This window comes from Myotis lucifugus, unplaced genomic scaffold, assembly GCF_000147115.1.
Source record: "Myotis lucifugus unplaced genomic scaffold, Myoluc2.0 scaffold_11, whole genome shotgun sequence".
Classification (NCBI taxonomy): Eukaryota; Metazoa; Chordata; class Mammalia; order Chiroptera; family Vespertilionidae; genus Myotis; species Myotis lucifugus.
Window position 1 is genome coordinate 6,795,934 of NW_005871059.1, and position 27,044 is coordinate 6,822,977.

Consider the following 27,044-nt stretch of genomic DNA (forward strand, 5'->3'; position numbering starts at 1 on the left):
ACAAAGTATTAAGTGGATTACTTATTTATGGAGCACAAACTAAATGCTAGGCACTGTGTTGGTACAAGTTCAAACACATTACCCAGCACAAATGCATGAAATTATAATGTCAAGCAAACCCTGAAAGTAGCATGTCTAAATATTAACATTCTTAAATATAAACACAGATCACATTGTTGTTACAATGGAGCAATACAGTATAATCTCCATGAATACTCTTCATGTAAAATGGATACAAATCTGACTTTAAAAATAACAAATAATTACTTGTAAAGGTTCCTTTAGAAGTAAGACTTCATTCTAATGCCATAATTAAAGATGAGTTACCTTCCACCATCTATTTTGACCATATGGATAACAGTTTCATACCTGTTCTTCCAATAATTCCTGCCACAAGATGTTGATTTCGTGTAACCTATTCCAGCGTTCCTCAGTCCATCGGCACACTGCTGTCCAACGTTCACCAAGTTTCTAGTAAAGAAAGAAACCATCCTTTATTAACACAGCTTTAAGAGATAGTTATCATGATCCTCAAAGTATTCTTGACATCAGTTGTTCTCTATTACAAAGTTTTAAATATATATATATATGTTATAAAAGTTACTTTAAAATAATACAGATGAATCCTATATATTTATAGATGAGAAAAACTAATTTCCATAGAATGTAATTAATTATTTTACACTATAGAGCTAAAAAGTATCACAACTAGAACTCTATTCTGTAACTGTCTACTCCAAATTCCTGCCCTTTCCATTTTATTGTGGTTTTTATTTGAGAATTTAGCATTTTTGCATACATCTTCAAAATAGAGCAAACATCTACTTTTTGTGCTAAAATTGTTTTCAGGCTATAATTGTCTTTAAAACAAAATACAACACATCAGTAATTTTTTAACCACTTTTATATGCCAAGAAAATTTTCATCTATAATACAAAAGTTATGAAAAACTTTTAACCTTATAAAAACTATGTGTTGAATGAGAGAATTTCTATTAAATATACTTAATTCATTTTTTTCTGCTTACATCTCATGATCCATAGAAAATTCCACAAAATTTAGCCACAGAATATGTACAAGTACTAGCAATACTAAATAAATAATTTTTGATTATTTTTTTAAAAAAGTATTATTCATAAGTTTCCTAATAAATTATTTTGTTACCATTATATAAATAATAACTAACAAATGTTCGCTGTATTTCTACATTACTTAAATATGAGCAAGAGTTGATTCATATTATCCTATTTTGATATGTGATACCAGAGAACGCTTTGGACAGTGCAACGGGTCAAAGACGGAGCCAGAAGACAGGTCTCATCAGGAAAACCCACTGTCTAAACAGGCTAGACACGAACGCCTGCCTCTCAGGTTACTGTAATAACTAAGCACTTCTGCACAAAGTCTCACAACCACTGGCCAACTTTAAATGAAGATACATGTCCGAAAGTTTCCAAAAATCATAAACTGGCAACATCACAGCAGATGATTCCAGTATTATTCAAATGAAACACCGATCAATCTCTTTGTAAAGACTTTCCACTATAACCTTTGTGAGAAAAGGAGTAATTTGTTGGGGTTCCCAAAACTGCTACTGAAATTCACACATTGGTCCAACCAAAGAAACAGGGATATGAAATCCTACATGGCTGAAATTCTCAAACTTTAATATGCCTGGACCTTTTTTTAAAGTGCAGATCCACTGAGCCCCACTCCCAGGAATTCAGGTCTACATGGAGCCCAGAAATCTACATTTCAGCAAATTCCTCAAGTGATTCTGAGCAAGAAGCCTGTGGGCCACTTGTCGAGATCAATTCCTGTGCTTCCCAACCTTGTTACTATTGCACACAAGACACCCCACCCATGCACCCCAAGGGCTGATGTAAAGGAATGGTACTGAGGTACTCCTGTAACCCACATGCTGTGGAACCCCACCTGGGAAGGACAGCCTAAAGTAGGTTCTTCTACTCTTCTACATAAACAGTGTGATGAGCCGTACAGAATAAGGGTACATGGAACTGGGTCTCAGACCACAGGCCCCTTGGGGTCGCCCTCCTCCTCGGGGTCCTTACCTGTAGCTGATCTTCCAGGACGGCTGTGGCACTCTCACCGCTGTTTTCATCAACAATCACCACCATGTGAGTTAACGAATTTACCTTCACCTGCTCAGCCTCAAGATCATTTTGCAAGCTCTAGAGAAAAAAAATTAAGATATACCATTATCTCTACTCTCTCACATTTACCTATTTAAAATCCACTCGGTTGTCAATAGTAATTAAGGCTATTTAATGAGGCATCGTGTTTAAATTTCCAATCATTACACTAAGTGTTCTCCTAATGAAACAAGCCCGTTATACATCTTTACATTTCATTATGAACCAAAGCAATTTGAAAATGCAATGTCATAACAGATGGCAAATGGGATGTCATTACTTTTAGTCCAAGTTGTGGCAAAAAATAATGTAGCATAAACGAGTTGAATGTCTATACTAGGAATTAAGGTAAGAATGTAGAATTAGTAAATCAAAGAAGTCCCAAATTTAACTATACAAAGATCATTTTCTCTAGTGCAGCATGACATAAAGTGAGAGATGAGTAGATAATATTTGATAGTCGGAAGCTATTCTGAATAGCTGCCCAGGAAAGCAGTTAAGGACACAGATGACTTCCATTCTCACCCCTTCCACAGGAAGAGCATGGCAAGTGCTAAGATGTATGTATACAGGTATCTTATTTAAACACCACCAACAGTGCTGTCAAATGCCTTTGAGTTGCATTTAAAGTATCCCTAGAGCTTTACTTATCAGTTATCCAGGTATTTCATTGAAAAATAAGATTATTCAGATAAACTGCAAAGGAGCTATTTGCTCTACCTTGCCTTGACTATGAAAAGTTTTCTCCTTAATTTGTGATCAAATTAAATTAGCCACCAAATTTTGATTCTTCACCTAGTGCCGGATACTTTTCCAGTTCGGAATAGCTTTCCTCAAAGGATAAGGTACAGATAAATCTGAGGGTTTGCTTCTTTGCATGGCCTTGATGCTCACACACTAGGGTTCTTAACCACTTACAGGTCCAAAACAACCCTTGAGAATCTTAGGAAAGCATAGAGCAGTGGTTCTCAACCTTGGCTGCACATTAGAATCACCTGGGAATCTTTTTAAAATCCTGATTTCTAGGCCTCAACCTCCGGAAATTCTGTTTCTTTTTTATGGGGTGGGGCCACAACATTAGTAACAAAGAAACAGAATTTCCGGAAATCAAGATTTTTAAAAAGATTCCCAGGTGATTCTAATGTGCAGCCAAGGTTGAGAACCACTGGCATAGAGCTTTCCTTAGGACACTATACATACCCACATAAAATTTTAGTAAAGTCACATCTCCATGGACTCCACCCTCTAAGCTGCTGATGAGCAGAGGACACTGAGAAGTGTCCCACCTCTGCACTAAGGGCAGAAGCCGGTGAGAAGGCCACGTGCTGCTGTTTCATATTTGATAAGGTAGAAAAGAAATGTGAGCCAGATTTACTTTATGATCTTCTAGCAGCTTTTGCAAGGATTGTAAATCGTCATCCAGGGGACAGGTCTCCATCTTCTGAATGCGTTCTTCCGTGAGCGTCAACCAGGCAGAGAGCTGCTGCAGCTGCTGCTTCTGCAACTCCATCAGCACGTCATGCAGCCTGTGGGGAGGGACACAGCATCAGTCCCACTTGCTTTTCCCCTTTGCAAAGGCACATGCACACAATACACACTCCTGGCAGCAAACAAACTGGGGGGGATGGGGTGGGGGGTGGGGGGCACGGAAACTCACTCCTCTCTAACCATTTAAAGCAGCACTTCATTTTTAAATATAGAAACAAGCAAAAAAAACCACTTTCATTTTCCTCCTAAATGGAATCAATTAAATGCAGTCCAAGAATGCAAATAATAGCACCCACCATTCCTATCAGAATCATTGTTTCTTCAATCAGGAATTCCTGCATATTAAATAGGTTGAAATTGCAATGGAATGTAGTTTGCTCCTTAATACACAATGCAGAGGGGAAAAAAGAACCATGTGGGGGGGGAGGGGCACGGCAGCACTGCTTTGAAAAATGTAATAAATTGTAAATAAATACTACATAATCCTGTCTTCACATTGGGTTAATGGTTAGCCAATTTTAATACTGCAAGTCAATATCTATCCATATAAAATGTCCTTTCCTTTTACCTAATTGCTGTCCTCCAACTTTTACCTTTTAATTTGGTTAACACATCAAAGGAGAAACAAAGATCATACAAAACTCCAGCAGCATTACACAAAGAAAAGAGTCAAATTTTACAAGGCAAGCTCTCTGTAATTATCTTGCATTCACGAACATACAGAACTTTATTTCAAAGAAACTGGGCAACACACATTGTGGAATAAAGTGTTCGTTCTTTGCTTCCACTCACCGGGACTGTCTGTCCATACTCTCCACCCTGAGGGCCTCCCATCTAGCATTCAGCAGGGTCATCTGCTCCTGAATTTCAAACTCCTCTTCATCGGACAGAGTCCCTTGTGTTATCAGCTGGTTCCCTGCCTGCAGGACGCTCCCCACACTGCTCTGGTGTGCAGTCAGCTCCATCATAAAAGCCTAGAAAGGTACATCATTATGATTTGTGAGCAGCTCATTGCAAAAAATATATAAATAAATTAATGTTTCAATATCAAGGCTGCAGAAAAAGGCAGCCATGTAGAGTGTAAATAAAGTAGACTTTGACCCAACTTTGAATATAGGGAAGAAGCACTGGCCTAACTAAAAAGGGGGAATCGATCAAAGAAAACAATATTACATCTGCTAATAGTAACTATTTTTAAGTAAATGCTGATTATAATACTGAGAGATCATGACATGGAATTATGAGAAAACAATAAATAAAACACCATGCTCACCCAAGAGAAACTGCTTAAAGAATCTGACAACTTCTATTATTTTCAAACCAAAACAGCACATAAGAACTGTCAATTAACATACTGGCACAAAACAACTACTTAATCAAAAAGAAATCTCCATATAAGCTAATCACTACAGTGCAATACACTATATCCTCAAAATAGTAGGAAATTTTCATTGTATGAAAGTATACATGAACACTGGATATGACATTTGCTTAATACAATAAATAAAAATAACCGCTTCCTGGGGAACATTCCAAGTCTAAAGACTTGATGTATTTGTATTAATGAGCCACTTTGTGTTTTAACTATAACAATACACTTCAGAAACTAGCAGTGCTGTGCATTGATTTGTGTCAGTGGCTCCACAGATTTTACAAGTTACGATAAGATTAAAATCTGAAACCTAATTCCAATGCACAGTGAGTCACCCGCGCCGACTTTAAAACAAAGCCCTATTTAAATATCACGAGTCCTAAAATGAGCCATGACCTTCCTGCGGAGCAGAATTCAGTGAGCATACATCGCAGGGCAGAGCCCCGATAAGGCACAGGCGCCGTGGCGGACAGGGCCCACTCATGGGCGACAGATTATTTACTTCGTGGGTGGCAAACTGCTCCTTGACTTCCTCCACATCCTCCGAGATGTCATCCTGCTCCTGGAACGTGTCCTCGGCAGAAAGCAACCAGGTCAGCACGTCCTCCAGGGCTGTCTGATAGCTGTCCAGGTCCATGTCCACCTCGGTGACGGTGCTGGGGGTGTCGGCCCGGGGGCTCCCGTGCTCCTCCTCCGGCGCTGAGCTCTAGGAAAACAAAGCCAAGAGGAAACCCCCAAGCATCGTGAAGATGAGAAGGTGTTCAACGGAGACACACTGTATGGAGAGCCCTCAGGGAGGAAGAGCCCACTGTGTCTCAGACATTCAGCCAGCTCTCAGGTGCTGGGTGAGCCATGCCCGGAGCTACTCGGAAAGCGTGTATGAAGTGGCGAGGATGGCAAAGAGCACAGAAGCAGCCTGCCCTCCTGGATCCTGTGCTCATGGGGATCCCAGCATAGGTGGGAAGAGACGAATAACCCACATGAATCACTTCTGAACAAAAATAAAATAGCTATTAGCGAAGCTAGAAATTCCATGGTCCCAATAAGAGATGCTATTTGAGTTCAGCCAGGGCTAAAATAGAAAAAGTGTATGCAGGATTGTGCTGGGCCTTAAAGGGTAAATCTCAGTTAAAGAAAAGGAGGTAAAGATTAGAACTCTGCTCTGACCCCAGTGAAACGGCTTTTACTGAAATACATGTTAGCATTTTATGTTTGACCCTGAAAGGCAGCCACACATACAAGCTGCTGATGGTAATTTTTGGAGGCTGCTACCCTCTAGTTTACTTGCTAGTCTTTTTTTTTTTAAGCCCCTGGGAATAAATTTATCTCAAGCAATGGAATATTTTTTATTTACTTTAGAATCTTATAACCAAATGAACTCTCTCTTTTGTTCATTTGTTCCCTTTTACAGCAAAATTTCTTTAAAATTTGCTGATAGCCTAGCTTCACTTAATCACTTCCCATCCACAATTTTTATATATTTCAAACATACACAAATGTAGAGGGGAAACATAAGAAATTCTCATGGATTTGACAGCTACGATTTGTTAACAGTCCCTTTCAGATTTGGTATTGGTTCCCCACCACTCAATGGAAAAGGCTTTGCCAATGTCACCAAACACCTTCCCACTGACAAATCCACTCTTCTAGCATCATCTTTAGGGTGACCATGTTATTAACCAACAAACTAGAACATTTTTATAAAAACGGTGCTAGGACAACACACATAAACCAGAACTGTCCCAAGCAAACCTAGAGATCTGGTCACCCTCTCTCTTACTTAAACCCTCAGCCCCACGCCATGGCTGACTTCCCACCCCCCTAAAGCCCTCCTTTCTCTGCCTCAGTAACACCACACTGGTCTTCCTCCTGATTCCGCAGCCAATCTGTAAGTCATAAATCTCAAAATTAAGTCTGGGCCCTTTTTTCTTCACTCGGTGTACTTGCTCTGAGTGGTTTCATTCATTCCCATTGGGTTTAAAGAACCACCTATATCCCACAGACATTTGCCTTTTTATTTCTGAACCCAAACTCCAGACTCCTCTGTCCAGCTACCCTAACATCTTCACGTCAATGTGAAAGGCATATCAGACCATGTCTATACTTTCCCTTTGCTTTTTCCCCAAACTTACTCTTCCTCATGCTTTTCCATTTTCCTTCATGCACTAAACTTCTCCAGCCAAGAACCAGGGAGCCAGCCTTGGATTCTCTTTTTCTTTCACCTCTCATGTTTAATATGTGAGCAATCCCTACCTTCAAAATGCGTCTCCAAGCCATCCAGACCTTTCCATCTCCACAACCAGCATCGTCTGTCCCCAGGACTACAACAGCCTGCTCACCTGCTAACCAGTATCTCACTTCCTGTTGCCACCCACACTGCCACCCCCACAACCCACTTCTCACTCAGCCTCCAGAATGATCTCTGACAATATAATCACATCACAAGACGTCCCCACTTAAAATCTTCCACTGCTTTCCCAGTGCTACAAGATGCAATTTAAAATTCTTAACATAGTTTACAAAAATACTGTGACAGCAAAAAACGGAATGAGTGAGTGTGTAGGGTTGGATTTCAATAAGTTAATGGGGGAAGACTTCCCTGAAAAAGTTCCATTGACACTGAGGAAAGATTGGAAGCTTGCCATGCAAACAGTGGGTGGAGGAGCATTTCACAGAGAGAAACCCACGCGTAGAAGAGTCTTGGGGAGGAGAGGAAGCAGAACACATGACTGCAGTGCGGCGGCCGGAGATGAATTGTGGAGGGAGGCTGGGTGTTGTTAAGGACAAGAGAAGATGAGTCTTCGATTAGCATGAGGGCTGGAACAGAAAGGAAACATGCACCAGGCACATTCTGGAGAGAGAATCACACAGAACCCAGTCAACTGTATGCAGGAGTTAAAAAAAAATGAATCCGTGAGCACACAGATGAAACACTGGATACCAAAGACAGAGAAGGGAAAATGAGTTAAGTTCCGGACTTCGTGTTCTGAAACTGTAGACCCAAAATAGCCCTGGGGAACTTTGAGTAGCAAACCTCTCTGCTCTAATGAGGCTATCTGAGACTAGGAAACTTAGTGAGTGACCAGCCAAAGGTCGCTGAGATAAGCACTAGGATCTAGGGAGGTGGGAGATAGATGGAAGGCACTGTCTGGATGCAAATGTCCAGAAGGTATTAGTTAAAACACAAGAGGAGACTTTCAACCGATACATTAAAGAGAAATGCAAGAACTACTTGCTGACCACCTAGTGCTCTGCAGCATCTTTGTAGAAAGACACAGCGAGAGAGGAAGGCTGGCTATTAGTGTTCATTGCAAAGTATCGGATGGCAAGATCTGTCAAACAGTAAATGATTAAAAGTGGACCACGTTTTATTTCGTTAATTAGCTTAATTCAATCTCTAAGGCACTAATGAAAGCATGCAAATGAAGAGGTTCGGGTTAATGCACCTGCTCTTGATCAAACAGAAAATAGGTTCTACAATTCTTATCATGCCACCCTGAGCCCTACACAGACCCGATCATTTTATCTACACCTCATGAAAGGCAAATGAAATCTTTCTTTTTAAGAGAGAATGGCCTTAACTATGAGAAGTAAAATACCCCAGCTTTCTAACAAAAGAAGCCCAATTCAATAAACAAATAACTCAAACCAAAAAGCAGGCTCAGCAGATTATCTGAGCCACTTAAAAGGGCACATCATTAATGCAGGATAATAACTTCACCACTAGAGACAAATGCTTCTCAGCTATAAAAATCACAGCTTTTCCTCAACATCACTTGACTTTCAAAACTAAAAAAAAGAGCCCTAGGTTCACAATTTGGCCCCATCTCTTGCCTCTTTTCCTCAGTAAGTCTTTTTCTTTTTCTATACATCGTACTATTTTTGAATGAAGAAGTTAAAAGGATTGGTACCTACTACTCCAAAAAAATCTGAAATAATAAGTTCTTTGAACCTTGGAAAAGGAAAAAGAAGATGACATGCCAATTTAAGACCATTATCATTATATGAGAATTAATGAACATTTTTACAAAGGAATTTGTTGAGAGTGAACACCAAAACAAATTAAGAAGGAAAAATTATAATGTAGCTGCTGCTTATGGAGTGCCTATTAATATTATTTTAGACACTTTGAGTTGCTTATTGTTATGAAGTGGGTGGTTTTATCCAGATTTTACAGATAAAACTGTGGTTGAGAGGGGAAGTAACCAATCCACAACAAGTAGGGACAGGAATATAATTTCAGCTTCAAAGTCCACGCTTCTGCCTCTCTAAAATGTATTTCTTATCATTTTGAAATTCAGGTGTATCTCTTGGTTGCTGAAATGTTGGACTGAACAACTTTTTAAGGTCTTACCCAACAGGTTCTCTCATTTTACGAATTAAGAGGACCGGTTAGATTGAAACAGAGTAAGATAAAATATATATTAATTCAAGGCAGAATAATTCAGGAAGAAAAATTCATGACTTTATTTTAAAAACTAATCTTTATCCTAATGAATAAAAGCATTATAAATCTTTAAGTGAAAAACCCACCGAGTAACATATTGACAATTATTCCTTCTAAATGAAAGAGAAAATAAACTTTGTATTTTGATAGCCCTTGTGAAAATATAATGGTAGAAATCCTTTTGCTAAAGACAAATGAAAAGTAATAAATAAATAAATAAGAAAACTAGTACTTAGAACAAAGCTAGGCTGACATGAGAAAAAACCATCTTTAACACAAAATGACACTGATGGAAGATGGTGACCAAATGATGGAAAAACACTGCTTCTTAAGCATATCATGCAGCAGCATGATCACAGCCCTAGGCCCCCTTATTGTGTGAAACAGGATATTTCCTTCTTAAGAAATCAGCTGAGTTATGGTTTTCCGTTACACACACGTGACACGTGACAGCATGCTAACTGATCAATTGAACTTCTAAGGTGCATGCAAGTGGACAAGCCAAGATGTTCTCAGTGAAGAAAAAAAATCCCCTGCCCTGGCCAGTGTGGCTCAGCTGGTGGAGAGTTGGCCCTACACACCAAGAGGTCGCCAGTTTGATTCTCGGTTAGGGCACATGCCCGGGTTTTGGGCTTAGTCCCCAGTAAGAGGCAGCCGATCAATGTTTCTCTCTCTCTCTCTCCCTCCCTTCCTCTCTCTCTCAAAATAATAAAAACATTTTTTTTTAAAAAAAAAAAGGAAAGAAAATAATCGCCTAAAAGTGTTTTTATCTGGTACCTAAGAGATAACAAATATGGCCAGTCAAACATTTCAATAAAATTTACCTTTACCTGTATATTCATATCCCCTTCTTCACATTCTCTCTTGTATTTCCTTGGGAGAGTCTCTACTTCACGGATGGCATCGATGGTGACTTGCTGAGGTAGCACCTCAAACAAAGATGTTAAATACATAATTATGGATTTCTTGTCAGGAAGCTGAACAGCAACATCTAAAAGGGGAAGGAAATAAAGACCAGCTTAAATTAGATGTCCAAAATATGTGAACAGCTCAGTAGGAGATATAAAATAACTATCCTCAGCACCCATAAACAATACTATTATATAATTTTTGCAGTACCATAGCTCAGTAAGTTTCTGTTTCATATAATGATAGATGAGACAAAGGCAAAGACTCTTTCTTAATTTTGTTCAGTATCCCATTTCTTAAAAATCTTCCCTAAAAGCTTCTCCCAAATGCTCAAGATAGGCTAACATTTAAGATAATGCCAGATTTTATTAACATTATAAAAAGAAGTCTAGAATTAAATTCCACAACATTTGTAACTAAAGTTTTCACATCACATACAAGAAGTATATACAAAAATGCATTTCAGTAAAATAAACCAAATACTGAATTGGTTATCTAACAATTATATTTTCCTAAAACTTTTACTCTTCTGGGGTATCAAATAACTATTCTCCAATGATGTAATTAAATTTCCTCCTAAAGGGTCCTACAAATTGTTAAGTCCAAAGTCCAAATTACTGCGATAAAATGACTTGCACCATGCTTCAAAAGGAAGAACACCGCTCAGTTCTCATAATTCCTCCTGAAAAACAGACACCATGCCAACAAAAAACACTGCTCTTCAAGTATCCAAAATTGTGCAGCAAAATCAAGATTAAAAATAAGCACGGAACAATACCTTCAGGATCTAACAGCTTTTCAATTCCCAAGTACGTTTGAGCCTGCCGAAGGCATGTTCAAGTCTCTCAGTGGGAGACATCTTGAGAACTCTATCCCAGCTGAAGAGATCAGGTCTGAAAACACCATGCAAATAAAATGCAATGAAACAACACATGTGGAAACGAAGTGGTCATTGTTATAATCTAATACATTGCAGTTTTAGATTTTTGTTTGTGAGTTTAAATTAAAAAGTTTAACTTTATATCCCAAAACCTTGTCAAATATATAGTATTTTAAAGTAACTTATAAAAATGAAAACAATGAATAATATATTCTAAGTTTCTTGTATTGGCTAAACATACCTATGAAATTTCCTGGAGTAATCACTAGAAGATTTAAAATAGTATGTAATACTTCCCAAATAGTAAAAGAAAAATAAGAGGACGAACCTATTAATATAAGATTTTAATAAAGAAAAGAAAAAGGTACAGAAAAGAGAAATAAAAAGCTCAAAATAAATTGGTAAAAAAAATGAAAAATTAACCTATATACATCAATTACCACCATTGATACAATGAATTAATTCTCTTATTGAAAGACCAATTATTAGCAGAGTGGAAAGTCCAGCTTTAATCTGTTCACAGGATATTCCTAAACCAAAGGTCCTGAGAGAATTACCCTCGTCACCCCCTCCATATTACATTGCCTAGTATTTCATTTCTATCTGGATTTTCTTTTAATCCTAGAAATTGGACATTTTGTGCTTTGACTTATCCAAAAGTTGATGATTTTTTTGCACTCTATCTGTTCTTGCATCCTAGACCCAGCTATCTCCTGGGATCACCTCGCCCACTCCACCCGCCCACTCCACCCGTTTCCTTTCTGACTTCATCTCCTATTACTCTCCCTACTCACGCCCTCCCCTCTTGCCTGCTACGTTTTTCTTCGGCATGTTTACCACTTCTTTATGCTACACAACTTACATTTCCTTTTCTTTCTTTATTGTCAGCCTCCCTCTATTTGAACATAAACCCCAAGGAGATGGGGTGTTTGCCTTTTTTCTCTGTTATACAACCTGAGCCTAACACAGGGAAAGTACTACAAACACACTTATTGAACCAATTAAGTAATCAATGGGAAAAAGTTTAGGCTAAAACTCAAGTTTTCTGACTACATGTCTTATCCAACCAGGATCAGAGGGTAATCTCTCTAAACAAATACAGTGAAAACAGATTGGGTGTGGGGGTTCTCTAACCAGATAAAAAAAATATATATCAAAAAAGCTACAGCAAATATCATTGTTATTGTAAAACATTAAAAACATTCCCTTCATTTTCTAGAACATTAAAAACATTCCCTTTATTTTCAAGAACAAAATATTCTGCTCACTATTACCTATTCAAATCAATATTGTATTGAAGGACAAGGCACAAATGAACAGGGAAAAAGGAGTAGGAAGGGGAGGAGAGGGGAGGGGAGGGGAGGGGAGGGGAGGGGAGGGGAGGGGAGGAGGGACTATTATAATCTATAGATGGTCTACCAAAAATGTTTTTAAATCTACAGAAACAAATTTAAATTTTGTAAAATTTTAACAAGTTTCTAGATCTAAGATGTAGAGATGTCAATTATATTTTTATATATAAACAGAGCATATACAGAAAACAAAACTTGAAACAATAAATTATTTAAAATAGCAATAAAACATGTAAGAAATTTCACCTTTCACATTTAAATCCTTGATGCATCTGAAATTTATTTGTGGGTATGGTGAGGTAAAGATCCAATTCAATTATTTACATATGGGCAACCAGTTGTTCCATAGCATCTATTTTAATAGCAATCAGTTCAGTTGTATATTAGGATGGAGCTATTTCTGAGCCCTTTATTCTCTGTTAGGTTAAAGTATAGAAACTACCATTGTTATAAACAGTCAAATACTGGCAATTTCATATGGTTCAGCCTACAATTAAATTAGTGTATTTATTTATAGCGCTATAGTTTTAATTAATGTAGCTTCATAATTAGTTTTGGTTTCTGTTTGAGAAGTACTTCAGCCTGGTTCTACTGTTTCACAATTGTACTGGCTCCTCATGGGCCTTTGGTCTTTCATATAATTAGAATCTGTTTACAAATTTCATTAAAAAATCATTTTCTAAAATTAATTGGGATTGCACTGAATTATAGAACTTTCCCTTTGGTACAAGAATGAATACTAGCACAATTCTTTGCATATATTTCTGGTTAGTGCTGAATGAGTAGGTCTGAACTATGTGAATCATTTTACATGTTTTAACTTATGAATACGTAGAAGCAACCGTGGCTGCACTGTGCCATTTAAGTCCTACAGAATAAACAGTTGGTGGGTAGTTTTTTCCATGATATTTCTTTTCTTAATATTTTGGTAGAAGGTGTGCAGAGAGGATAGCAGGGGTAGTGGGGAGGGGCTTTAGGGAGGAGCAGTGAGGGAGGGAGAAAGGAGATACACATTTGGAAAGTCCACATCTAAGTAGAGTCATGTCTCACTTATGTCGGTGGAGCAGGGCATTAAAGGCGAGTCCGTCTGTCCAGCTGGTGGTGAAGTTGAGGACGTTGACCTGGCTATATGACCTGGTGGACTGGCGCACCCAGCTCAGCAGGATCTTCTCGCTATTTGTCTGCTGCAAGGCTGACATGATGTCCTTCATCACATCTTTTACCTGGGAGAGAAACCATGTCTGCCTATGACTTAAAGCAGCTACTGGGATCAAGTACTTGAATGAGGACTATTTCATTAAGTAACCATATGGATCAGGTCACTGGTTATTCAATTTATTTCAAATTTTTCTTTAAACAGTGATTCTTTTGAAGTACAAGGATTTAGAGGTGATTTTTTACTTCATCATTATACATTACCATACTTTCTATATCTTAACAAATACTTATATTAGATTTGGTTACAATAAACATTACTTTCATAGTCACTAAAAGAGTAATATTTTAATACTATACATTTACAAAGAACTTTTGATAGGAAGAAAACTCAGTTTTGATTTTCTACAAAAGATGAGGATGCAAGGTAGACCTTTTGACTGAATGCAAAATCAAAGAATGAAGAAACTTTCCCGATTATATCAAGAACTAATATTGCACATTATTATTCTAAAGAAATACATGTGTTTTAAGGAAGTGCTCAAAGAATGATGTGGACATGTCAAAAGGACACAAGAGCTGATTTTGGGGGGGTCAATCACATGGGCCAAATTTAGGATAATTTAAGCATCAAAATAAATAATAGCAAAAAGTTACAGGCTATTAAATACGTAAAAATCCCTGAGTGTACACTGTGTGTACAATGAATGAATAAAAAGGTAGGTGGACAGACAGATAAACAAGAGTCAAGGGAAAGCTCTTCCTTACAATGTAGAAGGAACAATGACATTAGAAATTTATTATTTGCCAAGCATCATAATATTAACTGATCAGCTAACAATTATGAATGGATCTTAACCATTTGCAACATCATGGATAGAACTAGAGAGCATTGTGCTAAGTGAAATAAGCCAGTCAGAGAAAGATAAATATCACATGATCTCACTCATTTATGGAATATAATGAACAACATAGACTGATGAACAAAAACAGATCCAGAGACACAGAAGCATCGATCAGACTGTCAAACCTCGGAGGGAAGGTAGGGGAGGGCGGGAGTAAGGGGGAGAGAGCAACTAAAGGACTTGTATGCATGCATATAAGCCTAACCAATGGACACAGACATGGGGGGGTGAGGACATGAGTGGGGGGTAGGGGGGCAATGGGGTGATAGGGACACATATGTAATACCTTAATCAATAAATAAAATAATAATAATAAAATAAAATAAATAAACTAATGGGGAAGATTTGATAAGTAGCTGAATATTTACACAGTCTCAAAGTATATCTCACAAGATATTTTTTAATAACATAGGACAGTCACATTACAGTGGAGGCATAGGCAGATACCACATTACCCAAATGATGAAAGTTAACCCTGCCAGAACAAACCTAATGGACAGTGTGTGCTTCCTGGTGAGGTACACCAAGAATAAATCAACATCACTTTTGCGGCATTCCTGCCCAAAATGAATAACCTGAATCTAATCATGAGAGAATATCAGCAACCCACATAAAGAGACATTCTACAAAATAACTGTCCAGTACTCTTCAAAAATGTCAATATCATAAAACACAGAGCCTCTAAAACCATTCCAGATTAAAGAAGATGAAAGAGACATGATAAGTAAGTTAGAACTATTAATGTTATAGTACACATTTTATATTATGACAATATATTGTAGTTATGTAAGAGAACTCCTTGATTTTAGGAGAACAATCTGTTTTTAGAAAATATACACTGAAGCATTTAGGCAAAGAGAAAAAGAGAGAGAAAACACAAATATAGACAATTGTTAACATTTGGGGACGCTCCATCCACTGAGCCAAACAGGTCAGGGCTATTTTAGCAACTTTTTGATGTCTGAAATTTTTAAATTCAATATTTTAAAAAGGCATTTTCTTTTTTCTAGGCCGGGAAAATAGAGCAGTTTGTCATCTCTTCCATTCCAAACTGTTAGGCGTTGAATTGTGTCCCCCGCAAAATTCTATGTTGAAGTCCTAACCCCCAGTACCTCGAATGTGACTGTATTTGGAGAAAGGGTCTTGAAAGAGGTAATTCAGGTAAACATATGGGGGAGGGGGAAGGGGCCTCATCCAATATGACTGGTTTCTTGGCATAAGAAGCCAAGATTAGGATATGACATACACAGAAGGAAGACCCTGTGGGGACCAAGGGAAGAAGGACCCACAAGCCCAGGAAAGAGGCTGCAGAAAAAAACATCCTTGCTGACAACTTGATCTCAGATTTGCAGCCTCCAGAATTGGGAGAAAATAATTTCTGTTGCTGAAGCCACCCAGTTGGTGGTGCTCTGTGATGCAGAGCTCAGAAGCTAATAATACAAATGACACATTTTCAGTGTCTAGTGGTAAGTGACTGAAAAGGCCCCACCTGCCAGTGCAAAATAATGCTCCACAGCAAGCCCAGCGTCAGCTTGTGATTCCCATCTACAATGTCCGTCCCTCCGATATTCACCAAATCCACCTGACACAACGAAAGACAATAAAGGTTAAGACAGTTTCTCCACGGCAGCTGAGGTTTGGGGTTGAGCACATCTGGACAGCCACACATGTGAATGATAAGAGAAAGGAGGTAAACCTAAATCTCAAAAATGTGTTACTTATACACGAAATGATTAAAGTAATCAGAAAAAGAGGGACTATTCCTTCACTCATAGAAAAAGTTCAAAGCTTCTCATAAGAAAAATGTTTCCATAAATGAGCTGATGCCCAGGCACAGAGCAGGTGGCTGGTTTCAACAATAAATAATCCCGATGGCACCCAAGAGCCCCCAAGTCGCCTGACCAACTTACATTGTTCTGATGTAAAACCTGCAGCACTCTGTTGACATTATTTAAAGCATGCACCCTTGTGGAACCACGTTCCTTCGGCTGGAAAATAAAACACAACATCAAGTGAGACAGTACCTCCACAGCCTGACAAAAAAATGACATTGAGATGGACAGAGCACAGCAGCTCAGCATGGAGAGCCCTCTGTGCTGGAGCTCTGGCTGCTTCTCAGGCCACCTGGGGGCTGGTGTTGACGGTGAAAACTCCCCCACTCCAACACCATAAGGCAGTAGTTCCCTAGCTTGCCTGGCCACTGAAACCTCCAGTGAGCTTCCAAAAACACCAATGCCTCTTTGACTTAGTGAGCCTGGGTGCAGTAAAGGTTTGGAATTTTTAGAATTCCCTGGTGATTCTAATGCACAAAGTTTGGGGGACAAAGCTTCTTTTCTCTAAATTGGTCTGGATGAAGGGAAGTTTAGAAGTCGTATCACATCCATACTTCACTAGGGTGGACAGAGCCTGGGGGGTTCGGGGGTGCTATTCCAGGTTCCAGCTGCATTACAAGGGTCCACTGGGAAGGCAGGAATTGCCACCTGGGGAAAGGTGATCTGGGAGGCTTCTTCCTGCCTCACTGGCCAGGCAATCTTATCTGAGAGAGGGATCAGCCTCTTTAGCAGGCCTGCCCACCATCTGGAAGGCAAAAGGGAGTGTGCAGCACCCTACACTTTGGTAAGAAAGGAATTCATCTTTGGGAGTGCATCTCTCTATACCTTTTATAGTAATTCTACCTCTAGTGTTCAAGTCTGTATTCATAAAATTGCATCCTCTTCAGTAGCAGAGTTATTTCTGTGTAAGTCAGGGGTCCTCAAACTTTTTAAACAGGGGGCCAGTTCACTGTCCCTCAGACCGTTGGAGGGCCGGACTCTAGTTTAAAAAAAAAACTATGAACAAATTCCTATGCACACTGCACATATCTTATTTTGAAGTAAAAAAACAAAACGGGAACAAATACAATATTTGTATTTGCGTGTGGGCCGCGGGCCGAAGTTTGAGGACCCCTAGTGTAAGTATACAGTACCTTGCATATAAAGTAATAAAGTGGGATTTGATGGAGAAATAAAATAATACTAAAAATTTGAATAAAATAAATCTCATCATTTGAACAGCCTTGTTTTAATATTTGTTAAATAACATTTAACCGTGTCTCTATACGCCCTGCTATTCAAACCATTATGCCCTCTTTACGTATCCATTCTTCTTTATAATTCTCCACTGGGCTGTCTGAGAACAATAAACATTTGAGTAATTTTATCTTTGATAAACATATAGTACCCTCCCAGAAAGCCTGAATATTGCTCTATCAAAAATTCATTGAAACACTTTTTTTAACATTTGTATGCCAGCTTTTACATTTGGGGCAGCCCCAGTGGGTCCTCAAGTACCACTAATGCTGAGAGACAGGCAACGCCTTGGCCTGGTTCTCTAGGCTGACGCCTCTCACCAGCGATGCTCCCGTGAGGCCTTCCAGAAGATCCAACAGTTTCCTTCCATCTTTGAGGTCTGTGAACATATCACTGATGGGCGGTTTCCCACTCTGCATAAGAAACAGTAAAATACCACTTAATTCAGCAGCAAAAATTCCATACATGCCTGGCAGGCAAAGGAATGGTTTATTTTTTCTAATGATCAGCTGACTATTCAACTTTGCCTTGTATCAAAAGAACAAATACAAATACAGAGAACGTTGAAATCTCATCACAGATGTTGTGAGCTGAAGGATTTAAATTGCATTATTTCTTAGAAAGGGAGCAAATAAAGCTGTGGTTGATGTCAATACGCCGTGACGATGGTATATAGTCCTGAGAAGGAATAAGAAGATACAGTAAAAATATGTGAGTCTCCAAACACCTGGGTACAGAGGCCAATGGAAAGTGTGCGGGTCCTTATTCCATCACTGCCCTTACATTCATGGTAGGAGAATGTCTTTTTGTATTTGCGTTATGGGAGCATGAATTTCAGCTCTTGGGGGCTAGGTCTGTATTTCTAGCAACTCCATTTCTGAATGGTTAACATGCTTTGGGCTCTGTGTGGAAGTTCAGTATCGGTTCAGTGTTTTCAATAATAAAGCTTATAGAATTCTTAAACTCTCTAACTCTCATCCCTGACTGATAAATAGCATCAGCTTCCCCGAGAAACAGGCTCTGGTGTTTGAAACCAGGAGATGCCACCCCATCCCAGGCGCATCCCATCCTGACTGTCTGTGTGATCAGACGAGTTGTGTGCAGCGGGACGATCACCACACAGAAAATCAGGAAGCTCAGCCTTAATCCCAGTTTGACCATTAATTTGCTGGTGAATCTAAGTCAGCTATTGAACCTGTTTCTGAGTCACAGATTATAGTAAAGATCAAATAATTTCTACTACGTGAAGATGTCCAGAAAACCACAAAGTCCACTGTAGTAAATACTGTGTCATTCTGTCACATCAAATTACTCCCTAATAAAAAATTTTCAGAGATTAATCGTCCTAGATGCTTTCAGTAATAAAGATATTTTATAAGCAATAATTATTTTACTTTCTTCCCTTTTTACTTTAAAAAACATATAAAGTCATATGAGGCAAAATTTTACTCTGAGCTTGAAATGGAGGAGGAAAACAGGAGCCATCTGAGGTTTCCTGAAACTTCACATTCATCCCCTTTTCCTCTCCTCCTCATTCATTACATTTTTTAATGAAATGTAATTCTTATTCAACAAACCATTTCTAACATGCGGCTTTTCCATATACTCTAAATACTCTAAATGAGGAGAAGTATGGCCAAGTTTTCAGCATAGAATCAGTAAAGAATAAACCATGACTCATTTGTATGTGAAACAAAGCTGCTCTTCTCTTCCCAGTTACCGTTTTTGTGAGCAGCGATGGTGTCAGGGACACATAGATTATCTCCACCGACTGCAATAACAAACAGATTTGCATGATGCAGGAGACAAGGTCCAGAGGCAGAAGTATCTCAGGAGGCAGAGCGAGGGGGAGTTTCCTGCACATTAAAGACCTCCTGCTGCTCTCAGGGAAAGCAAAGGGCAGAAGTGGCCTGGTCACCTGCTGCCTCTTACCTTCCCCTTCCTCCACCAACCAAAGTGCACTTCAGCAACCTGCCACCAAATAATCAGATTCATGGAGAGGTGAACAACCTTGGTCTTAGAGCGAAGAGACAAGAATAGAGGTCAAGTTCATGGGAGAAACAAATAGGGCAATCTCAGCACAGGAAGGATTGTAGGAAACAATGATGACAAGGGCAGCTAAATAATGTCCGGGCAGCACTGAACCCTTCTCAAATTCACTTTCCATGTATAAACAAGATAATATAAAACAGCATAATATAAAATAAAATACATGTAAATATCTGTCCGTGTTACAACTAATTATGAATGTCCATCAATGACCTCACTATAGACAAGAAAAGCTTCCTACCCACCATATAACTTTGGGCAAAGTTACTTGGTTTTTCTGTGTTTATTTGCTCACCTATTAAAAAACTAAAATGACAGCCCCAGCCAGTGTGGCTCAGTTGGTTGGAGCACACACTGTGCACTGAAAGGCTGCCGGTTCTATCCCAGTCAGGACACATAACTAGGTTGTCGGTTCAATCCTCAATGGGGGTGCATACAGGAGGCAACTGATTGATGTTTCTCTCATACATCACTGTCTCTCTCTCTCTCCGTCTCCCTCTCCCTTCCTCCCCTGCTCCCCTTCTCTCTAAAATCTGTAAAACATATCCTTGGGTGAGAATTTAAAAAACAAAAATACAACTAAGATGACAGAAGTTCAATAAGCAATATTGTCATTCATCTCATAAACTCTTAACTTTAATATTTCTACTGTCATAAAGGTGCCATAAAATTTCAACAATGTCTGAAAAGATGGATAAAACAAATAAGCACTTCTTCATCCCAGGAAGGGATGTAAAAGCAAGCTCTGAACCTGAGTACATGGTAGTGTCAATTCATAGACAAATATCTTCCAGGTCCTGAATTCACAAAGGGATACATCCCATTCAAAACTAAGGAATGTGCTGATACGAGAGCACACCTGTGCTTTAGGTATGCACCATGAGATGGCGTAATTCTGCAGAACACTCACTGGATTCCTCCTTAAGCTCCACTGCTGCTCAATGGTGAAGTGGGGGGCGTTAATTAAGAGGTAGCATTATTTTTTCTGAATGAGACACTCTTTTCATCTCTCTCATATCCCATTCATTCATTCATCTACTGAGCAACAAATTTTGAGAAAGTTTCCCTGGAGCATTCTGTTGAAACAAAGATGACTGAGACCCAGTCCTGTCTTTCTAGAAGCCACTCACTCAGACAAGGGCAGCCAATGCCTTTATTTTCTTTAAAAACACAAACCGTATTGTAACAACAACTCTTTCTTTATTCTGTTTCAAATTTTCAGACAAATATTGTTGGCAATCAATAAGATATATGTTTTGTGCTGTCCCCTTATCCTAGCACTTTCTCACCCCACCCCCAAGGATGGTACTATCAGTGAGTACTCACTCCCTCCCATCTGTTACCTTCAGAAGGACCACGTGCAGGACGGCCAAAGAGGACAAAACACAACCTGTGAATCTCCTCCCAGAAGGTACCAATGCTTATACAAATCCAAAACTATGGTTCAAAATTACACAAAAGCACAGCCATGCTCACCGCACATATGGCCAACCAATACATAATACTACATATCCCCAACAAACACAATTTGTCCCAGATGTGGATTGGAAAAAAAACAGCCTAAGCCTAACAGGAAGTTCAGCCTACAACCCGGAGAGTAACATCTGCAGGCGTGGTGATTCAGTGCACTGTGCCCTATGGCAGGGGTCAGAAAATGTCTTCTGTAAAGGTCCAGTGAGGACCCAGGTTAGGTGCTGCTGGCCAGGGGGTTGGTCTCTACTGAAATCTCTCTATCCAGTTGTAATGTGAAAACAGCCAGTCATTACATAAACAAATAAGCTGGTCAGAATGATGACTGGGTTCCAATAAAACTTTATTTGTGGATTCTGAAATTTGAATTTCATATAATGTCCATGTGTCACAAAATATTTATTCTTCTTCTGATTTTTCACAACCACGTAAAAATGTAAAAAACATTCTTAGCTCATGGGCCATACCAAAACAGAGAGTGGAAGCATGCAATGTTCTTCAACATAGTAAAAGCAATCACTCAGACATGTTCTAAGAGATTTACAGAGATTTAGATGTATTATTTACTTGCAGTATTTGTTTCTTTATAATAGTATTTTAAGGTAAGGAAACTGAGACGTAGAGGTGACATGACAACTGAGAGTCAGAACCTGGATGGGATACCACAGAATTTGGTTCCGAACCCAGGTCCTCAAAGTCTGTGCTAAATTGTAACTAAAATTATGAGGTCACAAAACTGCAACATACAGAGAAGGAAATACTTAATCAGTTGGGAGCAGAGAACAGAGGAAGTTACGTGCCATGACTTCCCAAAGAGGGCAACAAGATATATGTACATCACATTTAAATGAACTCAAGCTCATGGCTTTCAAGCAGAGCTGGTGCTTTCACAGGCTCTAACGCGGGACCCGCCCTGAGAAACAGTTTGGGAATGTCAGAAGTCATCGTTTAATAAAAATAAAAGCATTTTTCCAGACAGTTAACCTCTTATTTAGATTTTCGGTTCTTTACAAAGACGTATTTGCAGAGATTTCTCTGACAGAGAGAACAGTTTAATAATTCAATCAGACAAATATTTGGCGAAAACCTCCTTTGTGCAGAAATGCCAAGTTCAGGTCGCCCTCCCCGTTCATATGACAGGGTTTCCATAGTGTTCCAATAAACACAAAGTAATAGAAACAATCTTGAACTTGGAGCACAGACACGCCTTGAGTCACATTTAACCTTAAAAAATAAAAATAAAAAAGGCAACAACACTGTATGATTCCAGAGACAGAAGCTGCAAGTGACAAACTCTGGTTGCCCACCCCTCTGGTCCCCTTTTTCCCTGTATTTCTTTGCACTCTCTTTATGCCAAATTAAGTAAACTGATGCAATTCAGGTTCCTCACAATTATAAAATGTGTAGCTCAACCAGTGAAATGAAGACTGTATGATCTGGTGAAAGAATGAAAACAGCATGGCTTTTGACTGAAAGCAGAATGAGTTCAATGAAATGCCTAAAGTCTTTAAACACCTTGACAACGGAAAACTAGCAAGATGTGCTATAGTCACTTAAAGAATCAGAGAGTACAGGGCTTAATTTTTAATTCATCCTTAAAAATTCATGGTGGTCACCGCAAGATCTTAAGATTCCACTTAGAAGCTTGTTTGGAAGGAGAGAGGGAGAGAAGAAAAGGAAGAAGAAAGAGGGGAACAAGAGAAGCAGATGGCTCAGGTGACATACTAACACCACATTACCTCCAGAGCAATGATTTACACTGTATTCACGGAGGAATCAAACCAATGAATGTGCATGTACCTTAAAAATGACGGTATGCTATAAAACACAAGCTACACCACATAGTCTTTCAGAGCATCAGGAGTCATACAGCAAGTAACAGAACTGTTACCTTGATTTTGATAAGCAAAGTCACTGAGATAGTGCTCATAAAACTGCAATGGTAAGGACCCATATGTGGGGCTCACACATCATGGACAAATAACCAGGCAAGGGCTGCTGGCTGACTTAACCCCAACTCCATATGCACATGAGGCAAGGTCTGTAGGCAGACTAAATAGACAACACAGCTGATTCCACATATGCACATCTGGCAAAGCAGTGGAGACGTTTGAAGAATGTGGTTCCTAAAAAGATGGGCTTCCGTGGCACCAGCACGAGGCATTGGTTATGGCATTGACAACGGTAGCGTAAAGGTAAATAAAGTGCCACTTTCTTTGTTTACTACAGGAGAGGCAGCTGCCTGCCCCTTCGTTTCCCTTAGAGTGTCCGTTTAAAAACATAACAGGCCCTGCAATCCCTCCTCAGGTTACCCAAAATTTTGAAAATATTTATTTGAAAAAATATATGTATCCCTATGTTCATGGCAGCATTATACACAATGGACAGAACATGGAAACAAGTGAAGTGTCCTTTGATAGATGACTGGATAAAGAAAATGTGGTACATATAAACAATGGAATACTACTCGGCCATAAGAAAGGATAAATACTGCCATTTGCGACAACATGGATAGACCTTGAGAATATCATTCTAAGCAAAGTAAGTCATACGGAAAAAGTTAGGAACCATATGATTTCACTCACATGTGAGATATTAACCTGAAAGCCACAAACAAACACATAAGACCAACAAAAAACTCATAGACAGAGACAAGTTTATGGTGGTTACAAGAGGGAAAGGGGGTGGGAGGGAGGCAGAAAAGGGCAAAAGGAGTCAAATATATGTTGACAGAAGAACTCTTGGCTTTGGATGGTGAACACACAATACAATACACAGGTGATGTATTATAGAATTGTCTACCTGAAACCTATATAATTTGTTAACCAATGTCACCCCAATAAATTTAATAACATTTTTAAATGGTAAAAAAAATAAAACATAATAGGCCCAATTTTTTGACCAGGGATTAAGTTGCCTCTAAGTTTCCAATGCAAGATAACAAACATCTGAACACTCACTCAGGAGGTAGACGAGAGACCTCACAAGGTGCATCCATTTGTCCCTCCAGGAGATGAGTGCCCACTGTTCTTTCTTCTACTTTACCACATATTCATGTGAAATTCTGTCTAGTCTTTTGCCACTGCCTGCATGCAACTAGTCTGAACTGCATATCCAATAATAAATTGTGTTTTCCTTATATTCTATATTGAATAAAGGCCTTTTTGTTAGCAGGTTTGTTTTTTAATTTCCCTAGCAAGGAAAACAATAACAATGTCCCCAGCACCCCAGTAAGGCTCCCCTCATAGTTAGTGGCAGCTGGCTACCTGCAGCAATTGCAGCTAAAAGCTTCTTAGGCCAGGTACAACTGGAAATGGGCCCAGTGCCCCCTAGCTCTGTTAAACAGAAAAGGCTGCTTTCCCTCAAAACCACCTCTCTTCACCAATCCTCTCTTTATAGCTCACTGGCCCACACTGGCTTAGGCCTACCCACCCAGGCTTACACTTTAAGATCGCTCCAGCCACTCTGTAGAAAGTGGAAGGAAGGGAATGGATAAGGTGAAGCATGGAAAGGAAGAACCAGATGACAGGTTATTACAGTGATCCATATGTTCAGAAATAATTTTCCAAGAAAAAAATTATTTTTGTTTGCAGGAGGCAGAATATACATATGACCATTCTGGAGTGGAACCTCCAGGCACACCTGAGAGGCAGTAGCAGAAGATGCAGGAGCCTGTGGGAGAGGCCCAGGCGTCAGAGGACAGGGGGCTTTCCCCTCCCCATGGGAGGCCTCCAGCAGAGAGGGGGTCCTTCCTCAGGCCTAAAATGCCTGCATTGGATGTGACCAGCAGGAGGACCGGAAGAGCTGGGGCAGGATGGACCTGAGAGTTAAAGGGCAAGGACCACTTAACCTGGCATTTACCCAAAGCTGGCCCTGGGTGGTGACTGGAGAGAGTATAGTGATCCTGGAGGGGAAGAGTGGGCGAAATTGGGGGAGAGGGTTCACACAGGCTGAATAGAAGAACACAAGTAGGCGGCTCTGCTCACTGCTTTCTAGGTGAAGGGTGAAAAGGCATTTCCTCTTAGCAGATTAATCCAAAACTTGATCATTAATTACAAAGATTCAGCCTATAATACCAAATGTATTTAACAACTATAAATACGAATAGGCTCAGTCAAAATCATTTATTAAGTACTCAATATGTACAAAATACAGCTTGTTAAATAATATTTAATTTTCTTATTTTTTTATTTAATTATTTACTTAGGTATTTATTTTAGTTTCATCAGAGTAACCAGGTGAAAGTGACTTTTGCAAGTGTAATGTTTGGAACCAACCAACCAACAAACAAAAATCAAACAGAATGAAAACAAAACAAGCAAACTTATATAATATAGCCAAAACCTATCTGGAAGCTGTTTAGGAATGTGGAATACATTTTATTGTTTGATTTTGAGAGGTATTGGTGCGTAGACATAAACTGAAACTTCTTAAGGGGCCACTTGAATGGTTATGGCCCCTAAGACACTTAGTTGAGTGTTTTATATGCCTCACACATATTCATGAAAATAAATCAATGGTAGACCCAGTGTGTAACTGTGGGGCTCAAATCTCTACTGGAAATGCTATTTATTGTCACAGAAGGAAGCCTGGACAGTCTCCTTAACGAGACTTAAAAAAAGGCTTAAACACCTGCAGGATGCTTTTGTTGCTCCCTCCTCTACAAACCTCCCTCCACATCTTTTCCCAATTCTATTTTTGTGACTATCAACTTCTAAGATGAAAAAAGGAGAAAACGATAGGCCACTAACAGCAACGTATCACTGTCTCTAAAAGGAACACATTTGAATAGCTCTTCACGTTGAAACCTATAAAAAAATGCTCCAGATTTCCCCCTTTTCTGTTCTGTCTTTTTAAATGTCAAGTTTGGAATAGTAACTAAATGAAAACTTGGCTCACCTTTGTTTTCAAAAGGGGAAAAGCAGAAATATGCCCAACTCAAGTTCAGCATTTTTAAGTTTGCACATTTCTACCTCTAACCTTTATGTGTTAAACCTTTTTTTTGAGAATCGCCTCACTAAACCGATAAAAGAGCTTCAGCAATTTGTACGTCTCAGCTCTGCCAGATGAGAAGCTCTGAAAGTCATCCAAAGAAAATGCAGGCTTAAAGTCAGAACACATTTCCCAACAGCGAAGCAACAAGGCTGGTCCCCCAGGAGACCAGCCCACTAACAAACCAAAGGCTCTTCAAATTAGAGGGAACAAAACACTCATGCTTTACCCACCAGAAAATGGAATCAAGTGGGCTTACTGAGCCAATGCTTTCTTCTTCCGTTTCTGTTTTAAAATATATATAATAGCACAGGCCAGGGATACCACAAGTTTGGGGTACCTGATAGGGTTTTAATTTAGCATTTCTAATTATAATCTTCCATAATGTTTCACAATAATGCCTCTCTATTTCTTAGCAATATGAGGCAAGCAATTATGATCAAGTGTGTCTCATAGCTAGAGGAATAAAAACTAGAGACCTGAAAAAATTGGCTAATAATCTGCCAGAGGTCAGAAATAAATGAGCCACATATCCAGCAAGAAGTGCTTAATTTCCTAACTCTTAGCTCCTTTCGATAATCATCTTCTTCTGAGCTTTACATAACTTTTCAAATCCAACAACCATATGTTTTTCTATACTGTGTGACTTCTCAGGATAACCAAACTCCAAAGCACTGAGTACTCGGTGAGATATTAACAAGGACTTACAGCAAATTATATATATATAGTGAATGCTGCTTAACGATCATATTTCTTTTATATAGTTAAAAATTGAAATATGGTTTTAGTTCCATAGTATTCAGG

General features: G+C 39.1%; 1 protein-coding gene across 1 annotated transcript in view; it reads right to left on the reverse strand.

The window, feature by feature from the left end:
- Window positions 1-27,044, reverse strand: part of UTRN (utrophin) — a 433,433-nt gene that overhangs the window by 312,656 nt on the left and 93,733 nt on the right. Inside the window, 12 exon segments of the mRNA XM_023750172.1 lie at window positions 370-471; window positions 2,073-2,192; window positions 3,529-3,679; window positions 4,434-4,615; window positions 5,516-5,719; window positions 10,285-10,451; window positions 11,148-11,192; window positions 11,195-11,262; window positions 13,652-13,824; window positions 16,151-16,243; window positions 16,572-16,649; window positions 18,050-18,142. Of these exon segments, the coding sequence (XP_023605940.1) occupies window positions 370-471; window positions 2,073-2,192; window positions 3,529-3,679; window positions 4,434-4,615; window positions 5,516-5,719; window positions 10,285-10,451; window positions 11,148-11,192; window positions 11,195-11,262; window positions 13,652-13,824; window positions 16,151-16,243; window positions 16,572-16,649; window positions 18,050-18,142 (1,476 nt within the window).